Source organism: Rhinoraja longicauda, chromosome 16 (assembly GCF_053455715.1).
Source record: "Rhinoraja longicauda isolate Sanriku21f chromosome 16, sRhiLon1.1, whole genome shotgun sequence".
NCBI classification, from domain to species: domain Eukaryota; kingdom Metazoa; phylum Chordata; class Chondrichthyes; order Rajiformes; family Arhynchobatidae; genus Rhinoraja; species Rhinoraja longicauda.
The window spans coordinates 44,848,136-44,873,497 of NC_135968.1; the positions used below are offsets into that span (position 1 = coordinate 44,848,136).

Consider the following 25,362-nt stretch of genomic DNA (forward strand, 5'->3'; position numbering starts at 1 on the left):
GGAGGAGGTGGGGGTGGTGAGGGGGGGTGAAGAGGGGAGGTGGGGGGGAGGAGAGGGGGAGGAGGAGGAGGAGGGGGGGGGGGGGGGGGAGGAGGAGGGGAGGTGAGGAGGGGGGGAGGGGGAGGAGGAGGAGGAGGGGGGGGGGGTGAGGAGGAGGGGGGGTGAGGAGGGGAGGTGAGGAGGAGGAGGGTGGGGGATGAGGGGGGTGAGGGGAGGAGGGGGTGGTGAGGGGAGTGAAGAGGGGAGGTGAGGAGGAGGAGGGGGGGAGGAGAGGGGGGAGGAGGAGGGGGGGAGGAGAGGGGGGAGGAGGGGGGGAGGAGGAGGGGGTGGGGAGGTGAGGAGGAGGGGAGGGGAGGAGGGGGGGGGAGACAAGGGGGGGGGGGGGAGGGGTGAGGGCGTGGCCCAGTTTTCTTTGGGGGTTACTGACTGGACTCTGTTGGAATCTGTAGCAGCGGCTGCCTGTGCAGATATGGAGTTGGCAATTCCTGCGACTGGTTACCTGTTCTCTCATTGAGTCACCCGCGAGTCCCGACAGCTTCAGTCATCTGATACACTGTCTGCTCTCCCCACTCGGTCTTTCTCGCCTCCTTCCATTGTAATCACTGCGATCAATTCCACCCAAACCCCTCTCATTCGCCATGGATAATCACAACCTGGTTGTTGCAACTTTACAAAGTATTTAAATTGTCCAACGACGTCACCCGAGGACGTGGATGGCGAATATCTACAAAACCGCTGTCCACAGAAACACGCCGATACTCACGCGGAACAGGGTTATGGTGGGATTGTAATGGAGAACTACTGCGCTATCTGGTAAAGCCGACCGACTCACCCGAGCTCCTAGTTTGCACGATCATCAACAGAGTAAGTTTTTTTTCCCCCCAGATGGTTTCTCTCGTTAGCGAATCTATTATTTGTTTCCACTCTTTCGCTGACACGTGTGAAATAAGGACTGCAAACGTGTTGCCGCCGGAATTGGAGCAAGGTCTTGTCTGGGATTGAGCGAAGATGTAGGTGATCGTGGAGAACTGGCCGGCAGGTCCACACGGCCCCATTCACTCAAAACACTATCATATTCACTCCATTTGCAAATGTCAATGTCCAAATTAAACCAAAATATTAGAATTAAACCAACTAATAACGAATCTGTTAATGGAAGAACTGTTTCAACACACGGTCTTTTTGGTAATCATCTCTTTAACACGTATTGTTATCCCATGTTAACCACCCTCCTGCCCAGCTTAGATAAGTGAGCGTTTGTTCACTGTTTTGTATAAAGCATCTTGCGTATGTGCGTTGAATTGTTGAATTATATAACGCGCGGCGCCGTTGTCATTAGTGGTAATGGGTTAATCCTACTCCCAAAATGACCGGGACAAACAGAAGATGATTTCCAACAATAATATCCAGTCTTTAAAAAATATTACATCCCTGCGCTTCACTGAATCAAATAAACCTCGTGTAGTTGCTCTGTTGAACAAATTCTGGGATACGTGTGGGTCACCAGATTTTATTATTGCATTCTAATGTTCTGGAATCATAGCTATAAAGTGAGTTGTTTCTGTAAATGTTGATAGAGAACATACGAGCTGTGGATTCTCATTGGCAATCGCCACCCAATTGAACCGTAGCACAAAGTGAATGTATTCTTTAAAATAATTGTCTTTATAAAACTTGTTTTCCAGTTTTTCTCCTTTAAAGGTCAAACAAACAATTAAAACAGTTCCAACGGATTGTATTTGTTTGCAGGGTAAGTTTTAATAAACAACCATTTCAATCTCTGTCATTCTAATGGACATTTTCAGGAACGTTCTTCGGCGGTTCTGGTAGTTGATACTTTTCTGAGAGTAATTAATCTTCTGTGTGTAGGATACAAGAGGAGGTTGCAGTTCGGCAGAAGGTAGCCCCACTCGTTGCTTGTCACCAACGTTGCCTTGATACTGGGAGAGAAAGAAGCGTCGTTTTAATAATAAAACCTTGTTGCAGACACTAAGTTCTCGAGGACGAGACAGAGACAGACATTTGCACAGTGTGAAACTATGTTTCTGTTGGGGATTGACTACCTCTCGGCGCTGGCTACGGCTGTCGCCTCGTTGCTCTCCGCCCTGCTTCTGCTCGCCGTGTCCAGACAGATATGGACCCTCGCCTGGAATGTGACCCGAGACAGGGACAGCAAGCTGCCGCTTCCCAAAGGCTCCATGGGCTGGCCGCTACTCGGAGAGACGCTGCACTGGATGGTACAGGTATGGAGGAGGAGGCACTAGAGTCGGCAGCGAAGCGGATAAAATCCTGCCAGAGAGGGGTGGGGCAGCTAACGCGTCCGCCCTGCTCAATTACTGTTCGCTTTTGGTGGTTTCACTTGTACTTTTATATTGTAAATGCAGCGAGATGAAATCGCCAGTGTTGCCTTCCGCGCGTCCCGTCCACATTGGCAGGTTTGTATCGCCCTGGCACAGTTACTGCTCCCGAGAAAGTCCCCAGAAAGTCCAAACACCGCAGTGTCACAATGTGACCATAACATCGCTCCAAAAAATTTGCCCATTTTAAATAAAAATCTTAATAAACTCGTGGGAGAATCCGTTTAGTTGAGTTTCCTTCAGTGTCGAGCTTGGCTTCCGAAAGGAAAAGATCCCATCTCCACGGCCACTCGTAGACTGGAGCTGGGATCTATGTCGGCAGATTATTCGCACAGATATTATACAGTAATCAATGTGTAGGAAAGAACTGCAGACGCAGGTTTACACTGAAGACAGACACAAAATGCTGGAGTAACTTAGCGGGTCAGGCAGCATCTCTGGAGAGAAGGAATGAAGAAGGGTCTCGACCCCAAACGTCACTCCAGAGACGATGCCTGTCCCGCTGAGTTACTCCAGCATTTTATGTCTGTTTAGAGAGAAGTGAAAGGGATTGATTTGGAATATTGAAGGTGAGGGGAGGGCAAGGAAGTGGCGAATAGCAAGGAAGTCACAACGTGCAGACGGGGTACACCTGTGTCTGGGTTTGTGAACCGTCGCACGCAGAGTCCGCCCGGTAAAGCGAGCGATTACGGGGAGAAATAACAAGTAAACTGTGCTAAATAACAAGTAAACTGTGCTAAATGCAGCTGCGGCAGACTATAGTGCCCTCGCTGCCGACTGGGACCGAGAATGGGGTTTGTTTTCTCAGCGGCGAGGAGTGATTGAAGGTTGAGTCCCAAGCATTCGGAAGCACTCAGTGCTAATTACAGGTGTCTTCAGACGTCGGAAGCAGCTCAGATAGGGGCAGTTAGACTTATTCCCAGCCCTCGATCCCCGGTGACTTCTCTCTCCCTTGCGGGCAGGGTGCCAACTTCCACGCTTCCAGGAGAGAGAAGTACGGGAACGTGTTCAAGACCCATCTGCTGGGCAGGCCGGTGATCCGAGTGACGGGGGCGGAGAATGTGCGCAAGATCCTAATGGGAGAGCACATTCTGGTGAGCGCACAGTGGCCGCTCAGCACTAGGATCCTGCTGGGTACCAACACGCTAGCCAACTCCAGCGGGGAGCTGCACCGCCACAGGAGGAGGGTAAGTAACTGTACTGGCGCCGAGCAACCCCCTCACCTCCCTCACTTACACCCCGCCGGCTGGTAGTGGCCACAACACAAGCACATGCTGGCATCTGGGGCAAAAACAAAACGCAAACTGCTGGAACAACTCAGCATCTAGATACAGTGTGTGTCTCCACCCAAATCCGCAACCTCGTCTATTTAGCAGAAACAGCGAATACTACATCAATCCAGGGCCATGGTATAAATCCGTTTCAAGCTCATCATCAGCTGTTTACATTTATTGCACTGAACAACAATTTTCTAGAAACTGCTGGAAATGGAGAGGGGTATAGTTTCACTTCAATAGTTGCCCACCGTATATTTCTGATTGGGAAACATATAAAAGGTACTGCAGCGTAGGAAGGAACTGCAGATGCTGGTTTAAATCGAAGATACGCACACGCACACAGCACACACACCACACATACAGCCACACACACACACACACACACACACACACACACGGGGACACACACACACGGACACACACACGGGGACACACACACACGCACACATACAGACACGCACACATACAGACACACACCACACATACAGACACACACGCACACACACACACACGGGGACACACACACACCACACACATACAGACACATACACACCACACAAAAACACGCACACACACACGGACATGCACACACACACACACACACACACACAAAATGCTGGAGTAACTCAGCGGGACAGGCAGCATCTCTGAGGACAAGGGTAATGATGTTTCGGGTCGCGATGCTTCTTCAAGTCTCGACCCGAAACATCATCCGTTCCTGATCTCCAGAGACGCTGCCTGTCCCGCTGAGTTACTCCAGCATTGTGGACGTCAGTCAGCATCTGCAGTCAATAGACAATAGGTGCAGGAGGAGGCCATTCGGCCCTTCGAGCCAGCACCGCCATTCAATGTGATCATGGCTGATCATTCTCAATCAGTACCCCGTTCCTGCCTTCTCCCCATACCCCCTGACCCCGCTATCCTTAAAAGCTCTATCTAGCTCTCTCTTGAATGCATTCAGTTCCTCCCCAATCCCTTTCCTTCCACGGACTCTGCTCAACTCGCTAAGTTCCTCCAGTAATTCGAGTGGGGGGTTGTTTTGCACGAAGTGGCGGGGAGGGCTCTTGCATGTTTTTTAACCAGCCTGGATTAATTGAATGGATGTAGACGGCAGGCCGGTGGGTGGGTGGATGGATGGTTGTCTGGTTCATGATGTTTGAGCCTGTGACCAGGTGTCTGACTGACTGCGGACTGCTCTCTGTGGCTGACTGCTCTCTGTGTTTGCAGATGCTGGCCGGTGGGTGGGTGGATGGATGGATGGTTGTCTGGGTCTTGTTTGGTTCATGATGTTTGAGCCTGTGACCAGGTCTCGGGGCGGCTGTGTGCCGTGCCTGGCTGCTCTCTGTGCCTGACTGCTCTCTCTGTGTCTGCAGATGCTGGCCCGGGTGTTCAGTCACACTGCACTGGACAGCTACATCCCCGGCACCCAGCGCCTGGTCCGCTCCCGGGTACAGGCATGGTGCCAACAACGCGCCCCGCTCGCTGTCTACCCCGCCGCCAAGGCGCTGACCTTCGGCATCGCCATCCGCATCCTGCTCGGGCTGCGGGCGGCCGACCAGCAGCTCGACCATCTCTCCTGTATATTCGAGCAGCTGATGGAAAATATCTTCTCGCTGCCTTTGGACATTCCCTTCAGCGGCCTGCGTAAGGTACCCACCCAGTTTGTGCAACGACGCCATCCCATTCCTTCGCTGCAGTTTGCTCCTGTTAAGCGGGCCTCAACATATGATCTGTTTGTGTAGACAAGACTACAGACAATAGGTGCAGGAGCAGGCCATTCGGCCCTTCGAGCCAGCACCGTGATCAATGTGATCATGGCTGATCATTCTCAATCAGTACCCCGTTCCTGCCTTCTCCCCATACCCCCTGACTCCGCTATCCTTAAGAGCTCTATCCAGCTCTCTCTCTTGAATGCATTCAGAGAATTGGCCTCCACTGCCTTCTGAGGCAGAGAATTCCACAGATTTACAACTCTCTGACTGAAAAAGTTTTTCCTCATCTCCGTTCTAAATGGCCTACCCCTTATTCTTAAACTGTGGCCCCTGGTTCTGGACTCCCCCAACATTGGGAACATGTTTCCTGCCTCTAACGTGTCCAACCCCTTAATAATCTTATAAGTTTCGATAAGATCCCCTCTCATCCTTCTAAATCCTGTAGTTCTGTAGTTGGGGTGCTCAGTCAGCACTGTGTTTATTTTCCACCAGTCTGCCTTCTAACCCGGCCCAATAATCTGCCCCGCAAACCAGTCCAGGGTTCCTATTAACCCCGACGTGAATGCGGATCACGCTCCCCTGCCTTCCTATTTTCCACAGAGGTGCTGCACTGCGTTATCAGGATGGACACAAGATGCTGGAGTGACTCAGCGGGTCAGGCAACATCTCTGGAGAGGAGGAATGGGATGACATTTCGGGTCGAGACCCTTCTCCAGGGTTTGGCCGCTTCACTACAGAGAGGAGCAGAATTGATGTTTACAATTCTTAAATGCTGCAACCCTTTCTCCGCCGGTTTTATGTTTCTATATAATTGTGTGAGCCGCAACATATTAAATGGCAGTGGAGTTTTAAAGAAGCGGGTCCTGTTAAGTAGCCTGTGTGTTGCACAGAGCATTCATTCTGTTTGTAAGTGCTGTCATTGAAAGCGAGAAGGTATCAGGTTTAAACTGGTGTTATCTCATGGTGTAGCATCTTTTACAATCCGCGACTAAAAGCCGCATTCATTGTCGTGTCCAGACAGCCCCATCTCGATAAGCCTTCGCTCCAAAGCGAACTCAAATTCGGAGCAATCTGATTGCAATATTGGGGGGTTATTATTATTATTTTTTTTTAAAAGGGCATCAAAGCGAGGAACGCGTTGCACGACTACCTGGAAAAAGCGATCACTGAAAAGCTGCAAGAGACCAACCCCAGCGCCTGTCCCGACGCCTTGGATCTCATGCTGACTGGTGCCAGGGAGAACGGGAAGGAGCCGAGTCTCCAGGAACTCAAGGTAATCTGATCCCCGGCCTGGCAATCACATTAATCCCCCCACCCACCCACCCACTCTCTGCTGCCCCTTGTTTTCACAATGTTAGTTTCCATTCACCGGCTTTTCCGAACTGGTCCTGAACAAATAAAGTGATAAAAGCTAACGCGGTGAACCTTAATGTGGAGGACATAATTGTGCAGGTGCTGGTTTAAAGTCTCGACCCGAATCGTCACCCATTCCTTCACTCCCGAGATGCTGCCTGGCCCGCTGGGTTACTCTGGCATTTTGTGTCTGTCTGTCTGCAGTAAAGGTTTAAACCTGCCAACGACCTGCAAGCGAAGGCAGTCGGCAACAGCATGAAAGCAAGTGGTGAGCGGGCACTGACCCGGGCATTGCTTGTGCGGTACAATGCTGCTCACCGACCAAGAGTAACAACACTCACCGCCTTTAGGGCCACAGCAAAGGCAAGCGCTCTGCGTCCTCTGGGCATAGTTGGGACGGGAGTGTAAACACCGCATCACACCGGCTCAGTCCATCTGCAGCCGCGATAGTTGGCTGTCTGCAGCACAGCTGTGCAGTAAAGCTGCTCCTTCTTCTACACTCCACATCTCCCAAGGGCAAATGAAGCAGGACTTATTCCCACGTCTTTATCCAATTGACCGCCCCCCTCCTGGTAATGACACTAAAACCGTCGCTAGTTACTCGAAAAGCAATCGTAGGGTTGGACGCGGTCGTTGCGAGTCTTTCTGAATTGGCCTCCACCCCAAAAGTAGAAATGGGTTAGAAATATAGAAACATGGAAACATATAAAGAGCGGAACATGGAAACATATAAACATAGAAAACAGGCGCAGGAGTAGGCTATTCGTCCTTTCGAGCCAGCACCGCCATTCATTGTGATCATAGAAACATAGAAAATAGGTGCAGGAGTAGGCCATTCGGCCCTTCGAGCCTGCACCGCCATTCAATATGATCATGGCTGATCATCCAACTCAGTATCCCGTACCTGCCTTCTCTCCATACCCCCTGATCCCTTTAGCCACAAGGGCCACATCCAACTCCCTCTTAAATATAGCCAATGAACTGGCCTCAACTGATCATTCACAATCAAAACTCCGTTCCTGCTTTCTCCCCACACCCATTGATTCCGTTAGCCCTAAGAGCTCTATCTAACTCTCTCTTGAATACATCCAGCGAATTGTCCTCCACTGCCTTCTGTGGCAGAGAATTCCACAGATTCACAACTCTCTGGGTGAAAAGGGTTTTCCTCATCTCAGTCCTAACTGACCTACCCCTTATTCTTAAACTGTGACCCCTGGTTCTGGACTCCCCCAACATGGGGAACACTTTTCCTGTATCTAGGCTGTCCAATCTCTTAAGAATTTTATATGTTTCTGTAAGATCCCCTCTCATCCTTCCAAAATCCAGTGAATACAAGCCCAGTCCATCCATTCTTTCAGCATATGTCAGTCCAGTCTTTCCGGAAATTAACTTGGTGAACCTATGCTGCACTCCCTCAATAGCAAGAATGTCCTTCTTCAAATTTTTGGAAGCATCATACCTGCTAGTCTTTTCTGATGTTGCTTTCTGTCAGATAATACCAAGCCCCTTTTATACTCGCTGACTGGAACTCATCTGGTCAGGAGAGAGCTCTATTCACCACTCACCACACTAAATGGTGACAGCATCGAAGGATTGCCCCAGAGAGTCTGTACTGGTTTCAAGTAAGAACAATATTTTTGGAGCCGTGTCTTTGCCTATTCCCCACCCCCACCCCTAACATTTTATTTTCCTTTCAGTTATTTTTCGAGCTCCTTTATGAATGCTACAATAAACTCCCCACCCCCACCAACAGCCAAGCAGGGCAATCCTGATGCTAACCAGATGAGTCTCGACCAAACACATCGGCAATCCGTTTCATTCCACAGGTGCTGCCTGACCTGCTCACTCCCTGTAGCTCTTCTTTGATTGCTGGTCATTGATGTGTGGAGGGGTGGGACAGAATTGTTTCAGTGCTTTGTACAGATAGCTCTTCCCAGAGAGCAGTGTGCCACTGGATCTGTCCAAACACTATTTAACTGAATTCCTTACATGTAAAGCACGTTTGATGGGCCAATGGAATTATGGACTGTTCAGTCAAATCCAAAGTATGTTGTGGGTTTCCCCGTACCCCGGACCCCACCCCATCTTCACTAGCTGAGTTCACAGACTGGTCTCCCATTCTAAGGTATTTATTCACAAAATGCTGGAGTAACTCAGCAGGTCAGGCAGCATCTCAGGAGAGAAGGAATGGGTGACGTTTCGGGTTGAGACCCTTCTTCAGATTGACCTACACTAGTCTCCCATTCTGGATCTGTAACTATTTAGCGGTTGGTAAAAAGGCAAAAACTAAATCAACCAAGGCCATTGTATAAATAGTTGAATGCAATCATTAGCAATATAAATTTATTGCACAGGAACCTAACAACATTGACAATTTTCTAGAAACTGCTGAAAAATGGAGGGGGGTATAGTTTCACATCAATAGTTGTCTACAGTATATTCTGATTGGGAAAAATATATAAAAGATTATGTTGCTGTTTACACCATGTATTTTAGTGACTATTTTAGTGACCCAGATGGTGGGACTGTCATATGAGGAAAGATTGAAAAGACTAGGCTTGTATTCACTGGAGTTTAGAAGGATGAGAGGGGATCTTACAGAAACATATAAAATTATAAAAGGACTGGACAGGCGAGATGCAGGAAAAATGTTCCCAATGTTGGGCAAGTCCAGAACCGGGGGCCACAGTCTGAGAATAAAGGGGAGGCCATTTAAAACTGAGATGAGAAAAAACTTTTTCACCCAGAGAGTTGTGAATTTGTGGAATTCTTTGCCACAGAGGGCAGTGGAAGCCAAATCACTGGATGGATTTAAGAGAGAGTTAGATCGAGCTCTAGGGGCTAGTGGAATCAAGGGATATGGGGAGAAGGCAGGCACGGGTTATTGATTGGGGACGATCAGCCATGATCACAATGAATGGCGGTGCTGGCTCAAAGGGCCGAATGGCCTCCTCCTGCACCTATTTTCTATGTTTCTATGCAGCTAATTTATTCATGCCAATGTAGAATGCGTAGGAAGGAAATGCAGATGCTGGTTTACACCGAAGACAGACACAAAATGCAGGGGTAACTCAGCGGGACAGACTGCATCTCTGGAGAGAAGGAATAGGTGACGTTTCAGGTCAAGACCCTTCTTCAGACTCAAAGAGTACGAGTGTAGAATAAGAGGTAGTAGAAATGACCTAGAGGTATGGTAGCCTATTCTGGGAAATTGCCTGAAATAGAATCGGACAATGCTGGAAACACTCAACAGGTCAGGTAGCATCTGTGGAAAAAAAACACAGTTAACATTCCGGATCTGAATCCCTGTTTCGTTCACTGATATGATTTGATCTACTGAATGTTTCCAGCATTTTCTATTTTGATTTCCAATTTTTAGAATATTGTATGATACTTCAATTATCAGGGATTTGCCTGATTTGGGCTGAACAGCCAGCATTTCAGACCACCTTCTTTCTTTCATATGTCAACGGGCAGCACGGTGGCGCAGCGGTAGAGTTGCTGCCTTACAGCGAATGCAGCGCCGGAGACTCAGGTTCGATCCTGACTACGGGCGCCGTCTGTACAGAGTTTGTACGTTCTCCCCGTGACCCGCGTGGGTTTTCTCCGAGATCTTCGGTTTCCTCCCACACTCCAAAGACGTACAGGTTTGTAGGTTAATTGGCTGGGCAAATGTTTAAAAAAAATTGTCCCTAGTGGGTGTAGGATAGTGTTAGTGTGCGGGGATCGCTGGGCGGCACGGACCTGGTGGGCCGAAGGGCCTGTTTCTGCGCTGTATCTATAAATCTAAAAATCTAAACTACACCAATCAAAAGTGGCAATTGGTGCTTCAGAGTACGTAGTTGACGCTTTGCTGCAAATGTTGCCAGTACCCAGGGTGAACGACGAGGATGTAAAGCAGCTCCCACCCCAAGCATTTCAGGTGACAAGCAGTAACCTATCTCACGTTTAACATCAGACTAACCATGCTGTGAAAAATTCCAAAGTGTAAAAACACACATATGATTCATTGCTGCACCCATGTGTCATGGTGGTTATTTTTATTCTTTGCACATTTAATTGTCAATTTATTGGCAATCCCATTAAAACCACTTGCAAATAAAATTGACACCATTTGTCAACGGACTCGCAATGATCTTCTAAAGATGTATAGAATCATGGGGGGATGGGTGGGGTGAATGCACAGAGTCTTTTATCCCCAGGGTGGGATATCGAGAAGCCCCAGAGGACATAAGTTTAATGGTGAGAGGGGGGAAAGTTTTGGTGGGAACCTGAGGGCTAACCTTTTTGCACAGAGGGTGGTGTGTGTGTGGAGTGGGCTGCCCGAGGAGGTAGTTGGGGCAGGGACTATGGTAACATTTGTCAGGTACATGGATAGCACAGGTTTAGAGGGATATGGGCTGGGCACGGGCAGGTTAGACTAATGTGGATGGGGCTTGTTGGTTGGCGTAGGCGTGTTGGGTCGGGGGGGAGGGGCCTGTTTCCGTGCTGTATGACACGATGATACTTGGATAGGTGCATAGATGGAGATGGTTTAGGGGGATATGGGTCGCGCAGAGGCAAGTGGCACTGGTGTGGGCGGGCCATGTTGGTCGGCATGGGTGCGTTGGGCCAAATGGCCTCTATCCGTGCTGTGTGACTTTGGTTCCATGGAGTTCAATAAATGGTCCTTAATGCCTGGTAAACATGTTGCTTGGTGCATATCATTCCACTTGATATTACAAATGTATTTTCCATTATATTTTACTGAACCTAAAGAAGCCTTTATAGTGCTAACCCAGTTTTGATGTTAATGGTTTTCCACCTTGCTGTAACATTAAATTCACACACTGAATTGGGATCTCTGGCTGTGGGGGTGAGCAAGGACCTCCTTGTGTGGCTAGGTTTAATGGTCTAATTCCAGTGTGATTCTTTGATTCAAACCTTCTTCCATTTTAACAACACTTCTCACTGAATTTATGAAAGGGATCTCTGTGTATACATCAGGAGAGAATAGAAATGACCTCTGAGAAGATAGAATAATAGATCCTGGCCACACGGGTAATGGAAGCACAATTTACCATGGATTGTTACTTTTCCAATGGTCCAATACTGGAATTCTTTCAAACATCCTCAAAGGTTTTCCAGTAGCTTTCTTTTGACATCTGATGCAGTTTAACTGAAGCTCGCTAAGCTGTATTTGAGAAATGTTTCTGGGTCTTTAGGTCATAGAAACATAGAAAATAGGTGCAGGAGGAGGCCATTTGGCCCTTCGAGCCAGCACTGCCATTCATTGTGATCATGGCTGATCCTCCACAATCAGTAACCCGTGCCTGCCTTCTCCCCATATCTCTTCATCCCACTAGCCCCTAGAGCTCTATCTAAGTCTCTTTTAAATTCATCCAGTGAATTGGCCTCCACTGCCTTCTGTGGCAGAGAATTCTACAAATTCACAACTCTCTGGGTGAAAAGTTTTCTTCTTACCTCAGTTTTAAATGGCCTCCACTTTATTCTTAGACTGTGGCCCCTGGTTCTGGACTCCCCCAATATTGGGAACATTTTTCCTGCATCGAGCTTGTCCTGTCCTTTTATAATTTCATATGTCTCCATAAGATCCCCTCTCATCCTTCTAAACACCGGTGAATATCCAGGTCGGCTTTGATATTTTATTAACTTGAGCTGGCTTTACTTTGTAATAGTTTGATAAAGTCAACCCTCCTTCTGGACAGCTATAAAACTCTTTGCATGTTATAAATATCCTCATAGAGAGATCTTTCTTGGCTGTCAGAGTTCAATTCAAAGCCAGCGACTGCAAACAAGATACTGCTTGGCTGGAAGCAATTCTGTAGCCGCCAATCTTAGATGTTAACAGTATTAAGTTAATTATTTTCTTAAAGTCAACACCAAGAACAATAGCAGCAACTGAATTGCAGACTCTGTAACATAGGTTTGGGTCAGTGCTTTCTGTCTTCACGGCTCTTTGCTCTGATGATAGAGACTCCTGCAATGAAAATAAAACTCGGGCGCTGACCCTAATGGAATGATTATAGCAAATACTTTTTACTGTGCAACTTCATTAATCACCTACCATAATTTGGTACAAATAATCACACTGTCATTTTAATACAATTAACATGTGAACAATGTCACTTTGATTTTTTTGCTTCCTCCACTCGTGAAAGTGAACAGTAAATTAGAGACTTTACAATTGATGCAGTCCAAAGACCATTTCTACTATTAATATAGATTCAATTTCTTGAGGCCAGCTACACTTAGATTGGTTGGAATGGGGTGACAATAGTGAGCATTTCTTTTAGATTGTCCAGTCTGCTGCAGTATTGTTACTTTTGTTATACTGGGCTCTCCTGGTACAGAATATTCACATTTGCCTCAATCAGATGTGAATTACTAGCTATTGGTATTGGATGATTATTGTCACGTTTTATAATATACCGTGAGCAACCTAGTCAAAGATAGATGGAGCTCCAGGAGCTAGTGGAATCAAGGGATATGTGGAGAAGGCAGGCACGGGTTACTGATTGTGAATGATCAGCCATGATCACAACGAATGGTGATGCTGGCTCGTAGGGCCAAATGGCCTCCTCCTGCATCTATTCTCTATGTTTCAATGCATGCTATCAGGTCATCTCTTACCACGCATGGGTACATTCAAGCCATACACAAGTCCAAGTTGTGCAAAGGGAAAAATAACCAGTGCAGGATATAGCGTTACAGCATTATGGTGTGAGTTGAGTTGAGTTTAGTTTAGTGTCACGTGTACAGTGAAAGGCCTTTGTTGCGTGCTAACCAGTCAGCAGAATGACACTACATGATTACAATGGAGCCATTCACAGTGTGCAGATACATGATAAAGGGAATAACGTTTAGTGCAAGGTGAAGCCAGTGACAGCTATAGAGAAAGTGCGGATGAAAAAAAAACTTGAAAGGGTCACAAGAGGTAGGTTGGATGATCGGGACTATACCCTTAGCTTATGAGAGATCGGTTCAGTTGTCTGGTAGCAGTTAGGGAGACATGGGTTTCTGAATCTGGTATGTGCTTTCATGCATTTGTATATTCTGCCTGATGGGAGAGGGACTGGAGTGGAAGTGGTCCTTGATTATGTTGTCCACATTTCTGAAGCAGCATGAGTGCAGATGGAGTTGATTTGTGGGAATGGGGGTGCCGGGGGGGGGGGGGGGGGGGGGAGGGGAGGGGAGGGGGGGGGATGTTAGTTTGCGTGATGGCTTTGGCTGCATCTGGAATTTCTTGCAGTCTTGGGCAGAGCAGTTGCCAATACACATCATGATACTTCCCAATAGGATGCTTTTCAGGCTGCATCTATGGAAATTGGAAGCATTGCTGAAGACATGTTGAATTTCCTTCTGAGGGAGGAAAGGCTTTGGTGTGCTTTTAGCGGGTGGCACGGTGGCGCAGCGGTAGAGTTGCTGCCTTACAGTGAATGCAGCGCCAGAGACCCGGGTTCCATCCTGACTACGGGTGCTGTCTGTACGGGGTTTGTACGTTCTCCCCGTGACCTGCATGAGTTTTCTCCGAGATCGTTGGTTTCCTCCCACGCTCCAAAGACGTACAGGTTTGTAGGTTAATTGGCTTGGTTAATGTGTAGTGGGTGTAGGATAGTGTTAATGTGCGGGGATCGCTGGTCGGTGCGGACCCGGTGGGCCAAAAGGGCCTGTTTCCGCGCTGTATCTCTAAACTAAATTAAATCTAAACATTTTAGGCCATGGTGTCAATGTGGTTGGACCAGGATAATGCCTATACTTAAAACATGAAGCTCTCGACCATCTCCACTTCAGCACCAGAGATGTTGACTGAGGCTTGCATGCATACCATCACATTTCCTGAAGTCAATGACTAGCTCCTTAACCCTGATGACATTTAGGGAGAGGTTGTTGCCTCAACGCCATGTTACCAAGCTGTCTCCTTCCTATACTCCGTGTGATCATTGTTCATGATCTATAGCCCACTATGGTGGTGTTCTCTGCAAACTTGTAAATATAGTTGGACCAGAATTTGGCCACACAGTCATGAGTGTGCAGGGAGTAGAGTAAGGGGCTGAGAACAGATCCTTGCATGGCACCCATGGTGGGAATGATCATTGTGGATGTTTTGTTGCCTACCCTTTGCAAATAGTGGTCCATGCAACGGGAATCAAGGATCCACATATAGTATCAGCCACATATAGTATCAGCCACATATAGTATCAGCCACATATAGTATCAGCCACACATACTGGAAAACCTGTATTCCTCACTTTTTTCATACACTGTTGGGACATGGGCTTGATCAGTGCTGATATTTGTGAGATCTTTAAGCAGCCCTTAGAAAGTGAGAGTGGGCCACCTTCCTGGATAACTGTGATGGTGTAGTCGTAGCATGGAAACAGGCCCTTTGGAGCAACTCGTCCATAGATTTAATTTAAATCACAGTGACACAGCTTATCGAGCAGCAGCCTCACAGCGCCAGAGATCCAGGTTCGATCCTGACCTTGGGCGCTGCCTGTATGGAGTGTGTACGTTCTTCCTGTGACCGCGTGGATTTCCTATGGGAACTCCCACATTCCAAATGTGTTTTGGAATGTTTTCTCCCACATTCCAAAGGCGTTTGTGTTTGTAAGTTAATTGACCCTAGTGTGAGGGTGTGGATGGGAAAGTGGGATAGCATAGAACCAGTGTGAATGGGTAATTGATGGTTGGTGTGGACAGTCGGCCGAAGGGCCTGTTTCCATACTGTATATCTAAACTTTGCTTATCTCTGCAGCTTGCTAAGACACTTTGGAAGATGGTTGAGCATTGGAACTGGGATTGAGAGGGGATCTTATAGAGATGTATAAAATTATAACAGGACTGGACAAGCTAGATGCAGGAAAAATGTTCCCAATGTTGGGGGAGTTCAAAACCAGGGGCCACAGTCTAAGAATAAAGGGGAGGCCATTTAAAACTGAGGTGAGAAGAAACTTTTTCACCCAGAGAATCGTGAATTTGTGGAATTCTCTCCCACAGAAGGCAGTGGAGGCCAATTCACTGGATTCATTCAAAAGATAGTTAGAGCTCTAGGAGGCTAGTGGAATCATGGGATATGGGGAGAAGGCAGGCACGGGTTACTGATTGTGGATGATCAGCCATGATCACAATGAATGGCGGTGCTGGCTCGAAGGGCCAAATGGCTTCCTCCTGCACCTTGTTTCTATGTATTCAGGTGTTCATAACTTCATAAGTGATAGGAGCAGAATTAGGCCATTTGTCCAATGAAGTCTACTCCGCCATTCAGTCATGGCTGATCTATCATTTCCTCTCAACCCCATTCTCCTGCCTTCTCCCCATAACTCCTGACACCCCTGGTGTGTTCCAGTAAAGATGACATTTACTTCCCAGAGCGACATTAGTGAATCATCTGCCGACTGCTTTGTGACTTTCACTGATGTTGGTCTTATTCCCTCTTCCAGTCTCCAGTGGGCAGGTTCCTTCATTTTCACTACTTTATTCAATTCATTTGTTCTTGAATTCTCTCGGACTCAAAAAGCTAAAATGGGTTGTTCATAAGATCAGAAGATCAGAAACGATAGGAGCAGAATTTGGCCATTTGGCCCATCAAGTGTACTCTGACATTCAATCATTGCACGGTGGCGCAGCGGTAGAGTTGCTGCCTTACAGCGAATGCAGTGCCGGAGACTCAGGTTCGATCCTGACTATGGGTGCTGTCTGTACGGAGTTTGTACGTTCTCCCCGTGACCTGCGCGGGTTTTCTCCGAGATCTTCGGTTTCCTCCCACACTCCAAAGACGTACAGGTTTGTAGGTTAATTGGCTGGGCAAATGTAAAAATTGTCCCTAGTGCGTGTAGGATAGTGTTAATGTGCGGGGATCGCTGGGCGGCGCGGACCCAGTGGGCCGAAGGGCCTGTTTCTGCGCTGTATCTCTGAATCTAAATCTAAATGGCTGATCTATCTCTCCCTCCTAACCCCATTCTCCTGCCTTCTCCCCATCTCTGACACCCGTACTAATCAAAAATCTATCTATCTCTGCTTTAAATATATCCACTGACTTTGCCTCCTCAGCCTTCTGTGGCAAAGAATTCTACAGATTCATCACCTTCTGAATTCACTTGAAATTCTTCCTCATCTCCTTCCTAAAGGAACACCCTTTAATTCTGAGGCTGCGATCTCTAGTCCTAGACTCTCCTATGACCTCATGCTATGGGCACTTGTCCTAGAAGGAGGTTGTTATACATCCTCCATTTTGAGAAAAGCAGGTGCAGAAACAATAAGGTTGAAATGGGCAGGCAATTTTAGACAAGACGATTAAGGGACAAGCTTTGGGTTGTACTAAACCTTCCATCAGTAACTGGATAATGAAAAGCCTGTGGCCAATTCCGAACCTTAGCTCTGATTATAGTAACTTCACATATGCATCTTATAATGTCTGATAACAGGAGGCTAATAGTAGAGGCGGCACGGTGGCGCAGCGGTAGAGTTGCTGCCTTACAGCAAATGCAGGGCCGGAGACACAGGTTCGATCTTGACTACGGGTGCTGTTTGTACGGAGTTTGTACGTTCTCCCCGTGACCTGCGTGGGTTTTCTCTCAGATCTTCGGTTTCCTCCCACACTCCAAAGACGTACAGGTTTGTAGGTTAATTGGCTTGGTAAATGCACAAATTGTCCATAGTGGGTGTAGGACAGTGTTAGTGTGCAGGAATCGCTGGTTGGCGCGGACCCGGTGGGCCGAAAGGGCCTGTTTCCGCGCTGTATCTCTAAACTTTATTCCAGTGCTTTGTGATCTAGGGTTTACACTCGAGCTGGATCAGTGATTTATCTTCAACCATCAAAAATAATATTGATCACACTTTTTTTTTGATTTTCACATTCCTTAATGTATGTCCCATATATCAATTAGTTGACTAGTTCTGACTTACCTAGCTGGATTCTTGTATCCACCACTTCAAATTCCACCCCTGATCAGAACAAGAGATCAGAAAATATTTTTCCTAATATAGTAAAATTATATGATTTTAATAAGGGGACCTCATTGAAATTTACCAACTAGTGAAAGGCCAGGATGGAGGAACTGTGGAGAGGATGTTTCCACTTGTGGGAGAGTCTAGGACTAGAGGCCATAGCCTTCGAATAAAAGGACGCACCTTCAGAAAGGAGATGAGGAGGAATTTCTTTAGTCAGAGAGTGGCGAATCTGTGGAATTCATTGCCATGGACAGCTGTGGAGGCCAAGCCAATGAATATTTTTAAGGCGGCGATTAACAGATGTTTGATTGGTAGAGGATGTCAGGGGTGATGAGGTGAACGCAGGAGAATGGGGTTGAGGGGGAAAGATAGATCAGCCACGATTGAATGGCAGAATGGAATTGATGGGCCGAATGGCCTAATTCTGCTCCTAGAACATACAGTATGACCTTATGAACTTATGATTCCATTTCTTCATGAAGTACTTGTTTAATCGTCTAAAAAATGTTGGACTCACACAACAAACAAGGCTCCTGTCTCCAAACCAATCTGGCCCAGATTACAGAGATCTCTCATTTCATCTTTTGCTTGTGATTTCATGCCTTCCATGAGATCATGTGGACATCCACAGGTCTTTATGTGATAATCCTAAAAACATTTGCCTGTTCTGAAATGTATCCTTGTTATTGATCTTCTCGCCAAGGGAACTTGATCCTTCCTGTCCAGCCTCATCTATACTTAATGCATTTTGATTGCACCTCCTGTCAGCCTCGTGTTGCCAAGCAAACAACGCTGAGCTGATTGTTCTCATCTCATAAATAAAATTATCCAGCCCTCGGAACATCCTCATAAATCTCCTGTCTGCACTTCCCGTTCTATAACATCTTTCCAGTAATACGTGTAAAATGTCAATAGACAGCATTCAACCCGGGACCTCATTCACGTTCTGTGTTTTTGTCCATGACCTTCTTCTCCTGGGTCCTATATTTCTGCCAGCAAAGGCCAGTACCTACACATCCTGCCTACATTTTATAAAACCCGGGCATGATTCTTTACACTTGAGCATTTTGCCATTTAGTACATAATCTGTTAAATCTCTGTAAATGGGCGATATTGTATTTTCTGGATTGAATTCTATCTGTCACTTCATGGTGACATACTCCAATCAAAAACCTTCTGCCTTATTTTATTCTTATTTTTAACTCCCTTTGATGGATACCCTGTGCTTTCTGACACTGAGCCAATTTTAGATATAATTTGCCACATTTGCTTTAATCACACGTGGTTTTAATTACTCTCTTTAATCAGTTTACCATGTAGGACTTGGCCTGAGATCCATAGATTACATGATACATGCTCCCCTTGACACCCCCCCTATGTGCCCTTGCTACATAGTCAAACATTAGCCAGCTAACAAATGTTAGTCAAATGTTGCAACGGTTCTTCAGCCTGAATGATGCTGGGTTTATCCCACTTTCCAGTTGCTGCAATTCCTCAGCATCATGGATGACATATATGCCACATATAATAGCCCTTCCTTTCCCTCTCTCTCCATCCCCTCCCCTTTCCCATTTCTCCCACCAGTCTTACTGTCTATGATTACATTCTAAACCCGTCCCGCCCACTCCCCTGACATCAGACTGAAGATGGTGGCGCAGCGGTAGAGTTGCCGCCTCACAGTGAATGCAGCGCCGGAGACCCAGGTTCGATCCCGACTACGGGTGCTGTCTGTACGGAGTTTGTACGTTCTCCCCGTGACCTGCATGGGTTTTCACTGAGATCTTCGGTTTTCTCCCACACTCCAAAGACGTACAGGTCTGTAGGTTAATTGGCTTGGTAAATGTAAAAAAAAATTGTCCATAGTGGGTGTAGGATAGTGTTAATGTGTGGGGATTGCTGGTCAACGGGCCTGTTTCCACGCTGTATCTCTAAACTAAACTAAACTTTAAAAAAAGGGTCTCGACCCAAAACATCACCCATTCCTTCTCTCCAGAGATGCTGCCTGTCCCACAGAGTTACTCCAGCATTTTGTGTCCATCTTTGGTGTAAACCAGCATCTGCAGTTCCTTCGTACACATGTTCTGAGGGTGTTGACTTCACTGCTCTATCAGGGAGTGGGTTTCAGACAACTACCACTCTTTGCCTTTTGTTAAAACTCTACACTAATACTCCTAAATCCATTCCTTTCTGCTGTCTGGAGTTAGCATATGAATATGTTTGTCTTTAGCTTTTCACAAGTGTATGTGTCTCAGTTAAATCTTACCTCATAGAACACAGAACATAAAACATTACAGCACTCAAACAGGCCTTTCAGCCCACAATGCCTGTGCTGTACATGATGCCAAAGTAAACTAATCTCATCTGGCTGCAGATGATTCATATCTCTCCATCTGCTGTATATTTACGTGCCTTTCTAAAAGCCTATGTAAATTCATTTGTAAATATAAACCCCAAGATCCTGCTTTTTCTAAGTATTCCCCTATTTATTTTATAATCTGTTGGCACCATTGCCTTACTCAAATGCAATTGTTTACTAATTTATTCCTAAACTGACATTTAAATTTACCGTGTAGGAAGGAACTGCAGATGCTTAAGTCTGAAGAAGGGTCTCGACCCGAAACGTCACCTATTCCTTTGAATCAGTGATGCTGTCTGACCCATTGTGTTACTCCAGCTTTTTGTGTTAAATTTACTGTCGTCTTCAGCATTTTTCTCCATAATAGCCACAAGACTTTGCTCACAAATAGAGTGCCGGGTTCCTTGTTTGTGTTCATTAGTTGCAAAGAACGTTGAATCATTCTCGACCGGTGAGAGGTGCCAGTTTTATTGCAATTCTTCATTCCTGTTCCGAATGCCCAATAGAACAACACCTGGTTTTAAAGTTAATTTCAGGAAGTCTTCACAGGGAGAACCGGTCTGAATCATGAATCATCACAGATTTCTATTTAAATAATGCCATATTGTACACCTGCTAGGTCGCTCTCTATACTTCCAAAAACCTCCTGCTAGGCATCATCTAGGTCAGACCTTGGCTTCATTACATTTTTATTCTATCGTCTGTACCAAATATTTCCGGTATAAAAATATTTTATAAAGAATATGTGATATGGGTGCAGTGTAGTTATGTTCGTGAAGCTATCAACCGTGGCTTGATTGTTCAGAGATTGGAGCTTTGGGTGCTAAATATTCTGTAGTTAAACAAGGTAACTGCATTATTATATTGTGTGTAGGAAAGAACTGCAGATACTGGTTTACACCGAAGATAGGCAGGAAATGCTGGAGTAACTCAGCGGGTCAGGCGGCATCTCTGGAGAGAAGGAATGGGTGACGTTTCGGGTCGAGACCCTTCAAAGTCTCGACCCGAAACCTCACCCATTCCTTCTCTCCAGAGATGCTGCCTGTCCCACTGAGTTAATCCAGCATTTTGTGTCTGCCTCATTATATACCCAGAGCCATTATTAATAAGTTAAAGTCTGAGAATCAGACAGGCTTGGCAGCTTTTCTGAACTGTTTAGTATTAAACCCCTTTACTTAATATTTGTTTTTAATGTTACACCGTACAATAGCTTTTCCAGTGAGCCACTTGCGTTGAAAGGGAGTGCAGGAATCGGGGCTCTCATGAGCTGGAAATGAGCATGAAAAACAGGGACCTAGTGAATGGGAAGGGAGCGCAGGTACCAGGATACTAGTGTGTTAGAGTAAGCACGGGAACTGGGGTACGAATGAGTGAGAATGGGGCATGAGATTCAGTGCCGTGGGGTGTTAGAGGGAGTGAGTACAGGAGCCGGGTCCCCGTGAAGCTGACAATGAGTGCAGCAAACATTACCAAATTAGCTGGTAATGTTAGCTGTTAGACATCATCCAACAATCGGGTTTTCTAAACCATTAGGTGGTTGAATACTGGAGATTTACTGCATTGGTCAATAAGAATACAAAGAGTCTTTGACTCGGAGTAGGGGAATCTAGAGGACATAGGTTTAAGGTGAGAGAGGAAAGATTTAATAGGAACCTGACGGGCAACTTTTTTCACGCAGAGGATGCTGGGTATATCGAACGAGCTGCCAGGGAAGGTAGTTGAGAGAAGCACGACAACAACATTGAAACAACGTTTGGACAGGGAGATGGATAGGGAAGGTTTAGATGGTCATGGGCCAAACATGGACAAGTGGGGCTAGTGTAGATGGGGTATCTTGGTTGGCACGGGCAAGTTGGGCCAGTGGACATGTTTCTGTGCTGTATGACTACAACTCTATGACTCTAAGAATTATTGGCCACCCAGCTGAACTTCTATTTTACATAGTATACAGCTTCTGAACTTGCCCTTATTTGGAGAGAAACTCTGGAGAATGTAACAGAGGAGCTCATTAAAAGTTGCAGCACCCGTAGTCTGATGGCATTAAGCTGGGTGGTGCGCCACTGGCATCTAAATGTTCCAATCGACATGATGCCAAGTGACACATAAATAAATTCACAAATGCTAAGGTTTTCTCACAAAATAAATAGGATTCTATTACTGAACAAATGCTTAAAGGTTGCATATGACATGCCTTCATTCATAATTTACTGTCAAGAATGAGTCCAGATTTTAAATAAGAATAATAGTATATCATGTAGCTACCGAAGCATTCTCAACTATTCAGTATGGTGTGGTTGATCGGTGACTTATTTCCACTTGAATGCGTTTACTCTCTGTACTACTCTTAATGACGTGTCATTTGATACTTGATGCAGCATCAGGTGTTATTTGCAGATCATTTCCAAATCCCACCACTGGCCACATCTTCCCATCCCCTCCCCTTTCTGCTTCCCGCAGAGACCGTTCCCCCCGAAACTCCTTGGTCTACTCGTCCCTTCCCACCCAAACCACCCCCTCCCCAGGTACCTTCCCCTGCAACATCTGTCCCTTTACCTCCCCCCTCGACTCCATCCAAGGACCCAAACAGTCTTTCCAGGTGAGGCAGAGGTTCACCTGCACCTCCTCCAACCTCATCCATTGTATCCGCTGTTTGAGATGTTAATTTCTCTACATCGGCGAGACCAAGCACAGGCTCGGCCATCGTTTCACAAAACACCTCCGCTCAGTCCGACTCAACCAACCTGATCTCCCGGTGGCTCAGCACTTCAACTCCCCCTCCCATTCCCAATCTGACCTTTCTGTCCTGGGCCTCCTCCATTGTCAGAGTGAGGCCCAGTGCAAATTGGAGGAACAGCACCTCATATTTTGCTTGGGCAGTTTACACCCCAGCGGTATGAACATTGACTTCTCTAACTTCAGCTAGTCCCTGCTTTCCCTCTCTTCCTGTCTCCGACTACATCCTATCTTTGTCCCGCCCCCTCCCCTGACATCAGTCTGAAGAAGGGTCTCGACCCGAAACGTCACCCATTCCTTCTCTCCCGAGATGCTGCCTGACCCACTGAGTTTTAGTGTCTACCTCCAAATTTCTAGCCATCCCTTTTACCTGGAATCATTTCCTAACTTCCTCTTAAATGTGGAGTTCTAAACCATCAGAAGCAGATTTTCTCGCTTTGTGAAGTAACTTCTCGTCGTGTCTGAAATCAATGAAATCACTTCTGAATTTTCCAACTGTCAACGAATATAACTCTAGTTTGTGTAATCTCCCCTCATACTTTATCTGTTGGAACTTGGGTATCACTAAATCTGACGAAAAACCTTTTCACCCAGAGAGTTGTGAATCTGTGGAATTCTCTGCCGCAGAGGGCAGTGGAGGCCAATTCACTGGATGTATTCAAGAGAGAGTTAGATAGAGCTCTTAGGGCTACTGGAATCGATATGGGGAGAAAGCAGGGACGGGGTACTGATTTTGGATGATCAGCCGTGATCATATTGAATGGCAGTGCTGGCTTGAAGGGCTGAATGGCCTCCTCCTGCACCTGTTTTCTATGTTTCTATGTAAACGTTTGGTTTCTAAATGCTGCCAAGACGGTTCACACTGTTCCAAGGTGTTGTATTACAGCAACATGACTTCTGTATCCTTTCATTCTTGCCTGGGTGTAAAGGGCAACATTACATTCACCTCTTTCATTATTTTGTATACTTGTCCTCCTTTCGTCTTAATCCACACGGACCCATAAATCTCTGTCACTGCTTAAGATTTTAAATCTTCTCAATGCCACACCTGCCTACATTTGCTCAACGAGTTAACATCTCTGTAATTCTATCCATCCATCCACATTCATTATTGAGCTGCCTTTCCCTGTGTCATTAGCAAGCTTGAATAGTGGCTTCTGACCACAGCATCATGCTGTTACCCCAGTGACTGGCTCCAGTTGATATATGCTTATAGAATCCCCAGTTAAACCCTGCTAACTTAAACACCTGCCTCCTGCCATTCAGCCAATTTCTTAACTCTGTCAATTTTGATACATATTCATGAAATTTAGCAAACAAATTCTTGATAGATGTTTTATCAGATGACCTCTGGAAGCCACCTTTAACAGGCATTGACATCCACCATCCACTAATATAGTCTTTAAAAACATTTTTTTTTTAGAGATACAGTGTGGAAACAGGCCCTTCAGCCCACCAGGTCCGCGCCACCCAGCGATCCCCGCACATTAACACTATTCTACACCCACTAGGGACAATTTAAAAAAAAACATTTGCCCAGCCAATTAATCTACATACCTGTACGTCTTTGGAATGTGGGAGGAAACCGAAGATCTCGGAGAAAACCCACGCAGGTCACGGGGAGAACGTACAGACGGCGCCCGTAGTCAGGATCGAACCTGAGTCTCCGGCGCTGCATTCGCTGTAAGGCAGCAACTCTACCGCTGCGCCACCGTGCCGCCCTTCTCTTCATCTTCATCTCTTCAAAAAAATACAATCAATGTTGTGAGGCATGACCTGTCCTTTATGGGTCTATCCTACCACTCTCCAATCAATTTCCAGTTGATTTAGGTATTCAATCCTTAACCACCAAATCTTATAATTCCCGAGCACTCTTGTTATCTGTTCAACAAGTCCCTTGATTTGCCATTTTATATTAAATAGCAAAGCAAGAGTTTCCAATCAAAAAGAAAATATTCAGACTCAGATAACAGAACTATGCGGATGCTCTAAATATTGTCATCCAATATTCTAGTTCTCCCTGCTCAACCTATCACTCAGACCATCGAGTCCTGGCAAAATCCTCGTCGGTCTTCTCTGCGCCTTTTCCAGCTTAAGAACATCTTTCCTATAACAGGGTGACCAAAACTCAACACAGTACTCTAAATGTGGCTTGACCGTTTGGGTTGTACAACTGTAAGATGATCTCCCAATTTCTATACTCAATACTCTGACTGATGAATGCCAATGTGGTGATAGCCTTCGTGACTATCCTGTCTACCCGTGAGACCACTTTCAAGGAACTATGTACCTGAACTCCTAGATCCCTCTACTTCTACAACACTTAGACCCCTGCCATTCGCTGTGTAGGCCCTGCCTGCCCTGGTTAAACTTCCCTACATCCAGCACCCCGCACTTCTCTGTATTAAACTGTCAACCTTTCCTCAGCCCCCCTACCCAACCAATTAAGATCCTGCTACAGATTGTGACAACCATCCTCACCGTCTACAATACCACCCACTTCAGTATCATTTGCAAACTTACTAATCATGCCTTCTACATTCTCATCCAGATCATTGATATACTTGACAAACAGCAATGGAGAGAAGGGATAGACAATAGACAATAGGTGCAGGAGGAGG

At 46.3% G+C, this 25,362-nt stretch overlaps 1 protein-coding gene across 2 annotated transcripts in view; it reads left to right on the top strand.

Annotated features, from left to right (window-relative positions):
- Positions 1 to 481: 481 nt before the first annotated feature.
- Positions 482 to 25,362, top strand: part of cyp26c1 (cytochrome P450, family 26, subfamily C, polypeptide 1) — a 39,217-nt gene continuing 14,336 nt past the window's right edge. The window contains exons 1-6 of one of the 2 annotated variants that reach the window (XM_078413725.1): positions 482 to 864; positions 1,686 to 1,750; positions 1,870 to 2,243; positions 3,320 to 3,544; positions 5,008 to 5,283; positions 6,464 to 6,619. In XM_078413725.1, the coding sequence (XP_078269851.1) occupies positions 2,040 to 2,243; positions 3,320 to 3,544; positions 5,008 to 5,283; positions 6,464 to 6,619 (861 nt within the window). In that variant the 5' untranslated portion in view covers positions 482 to 864; positions 1,686 to 1,750; positions 1,870 to 2,039. The remainder of the gene's footprint in view (positions 865 to 1,685; positions 1,751 to 1,869; positions 2,244 to 3,319; positions 3,545 to 5,007; positions 5,284 to 6,463; positions 6,620 to 25,362) is intronic. The other variant, XM_078413726.1, reaches the window with a different exon arrangement.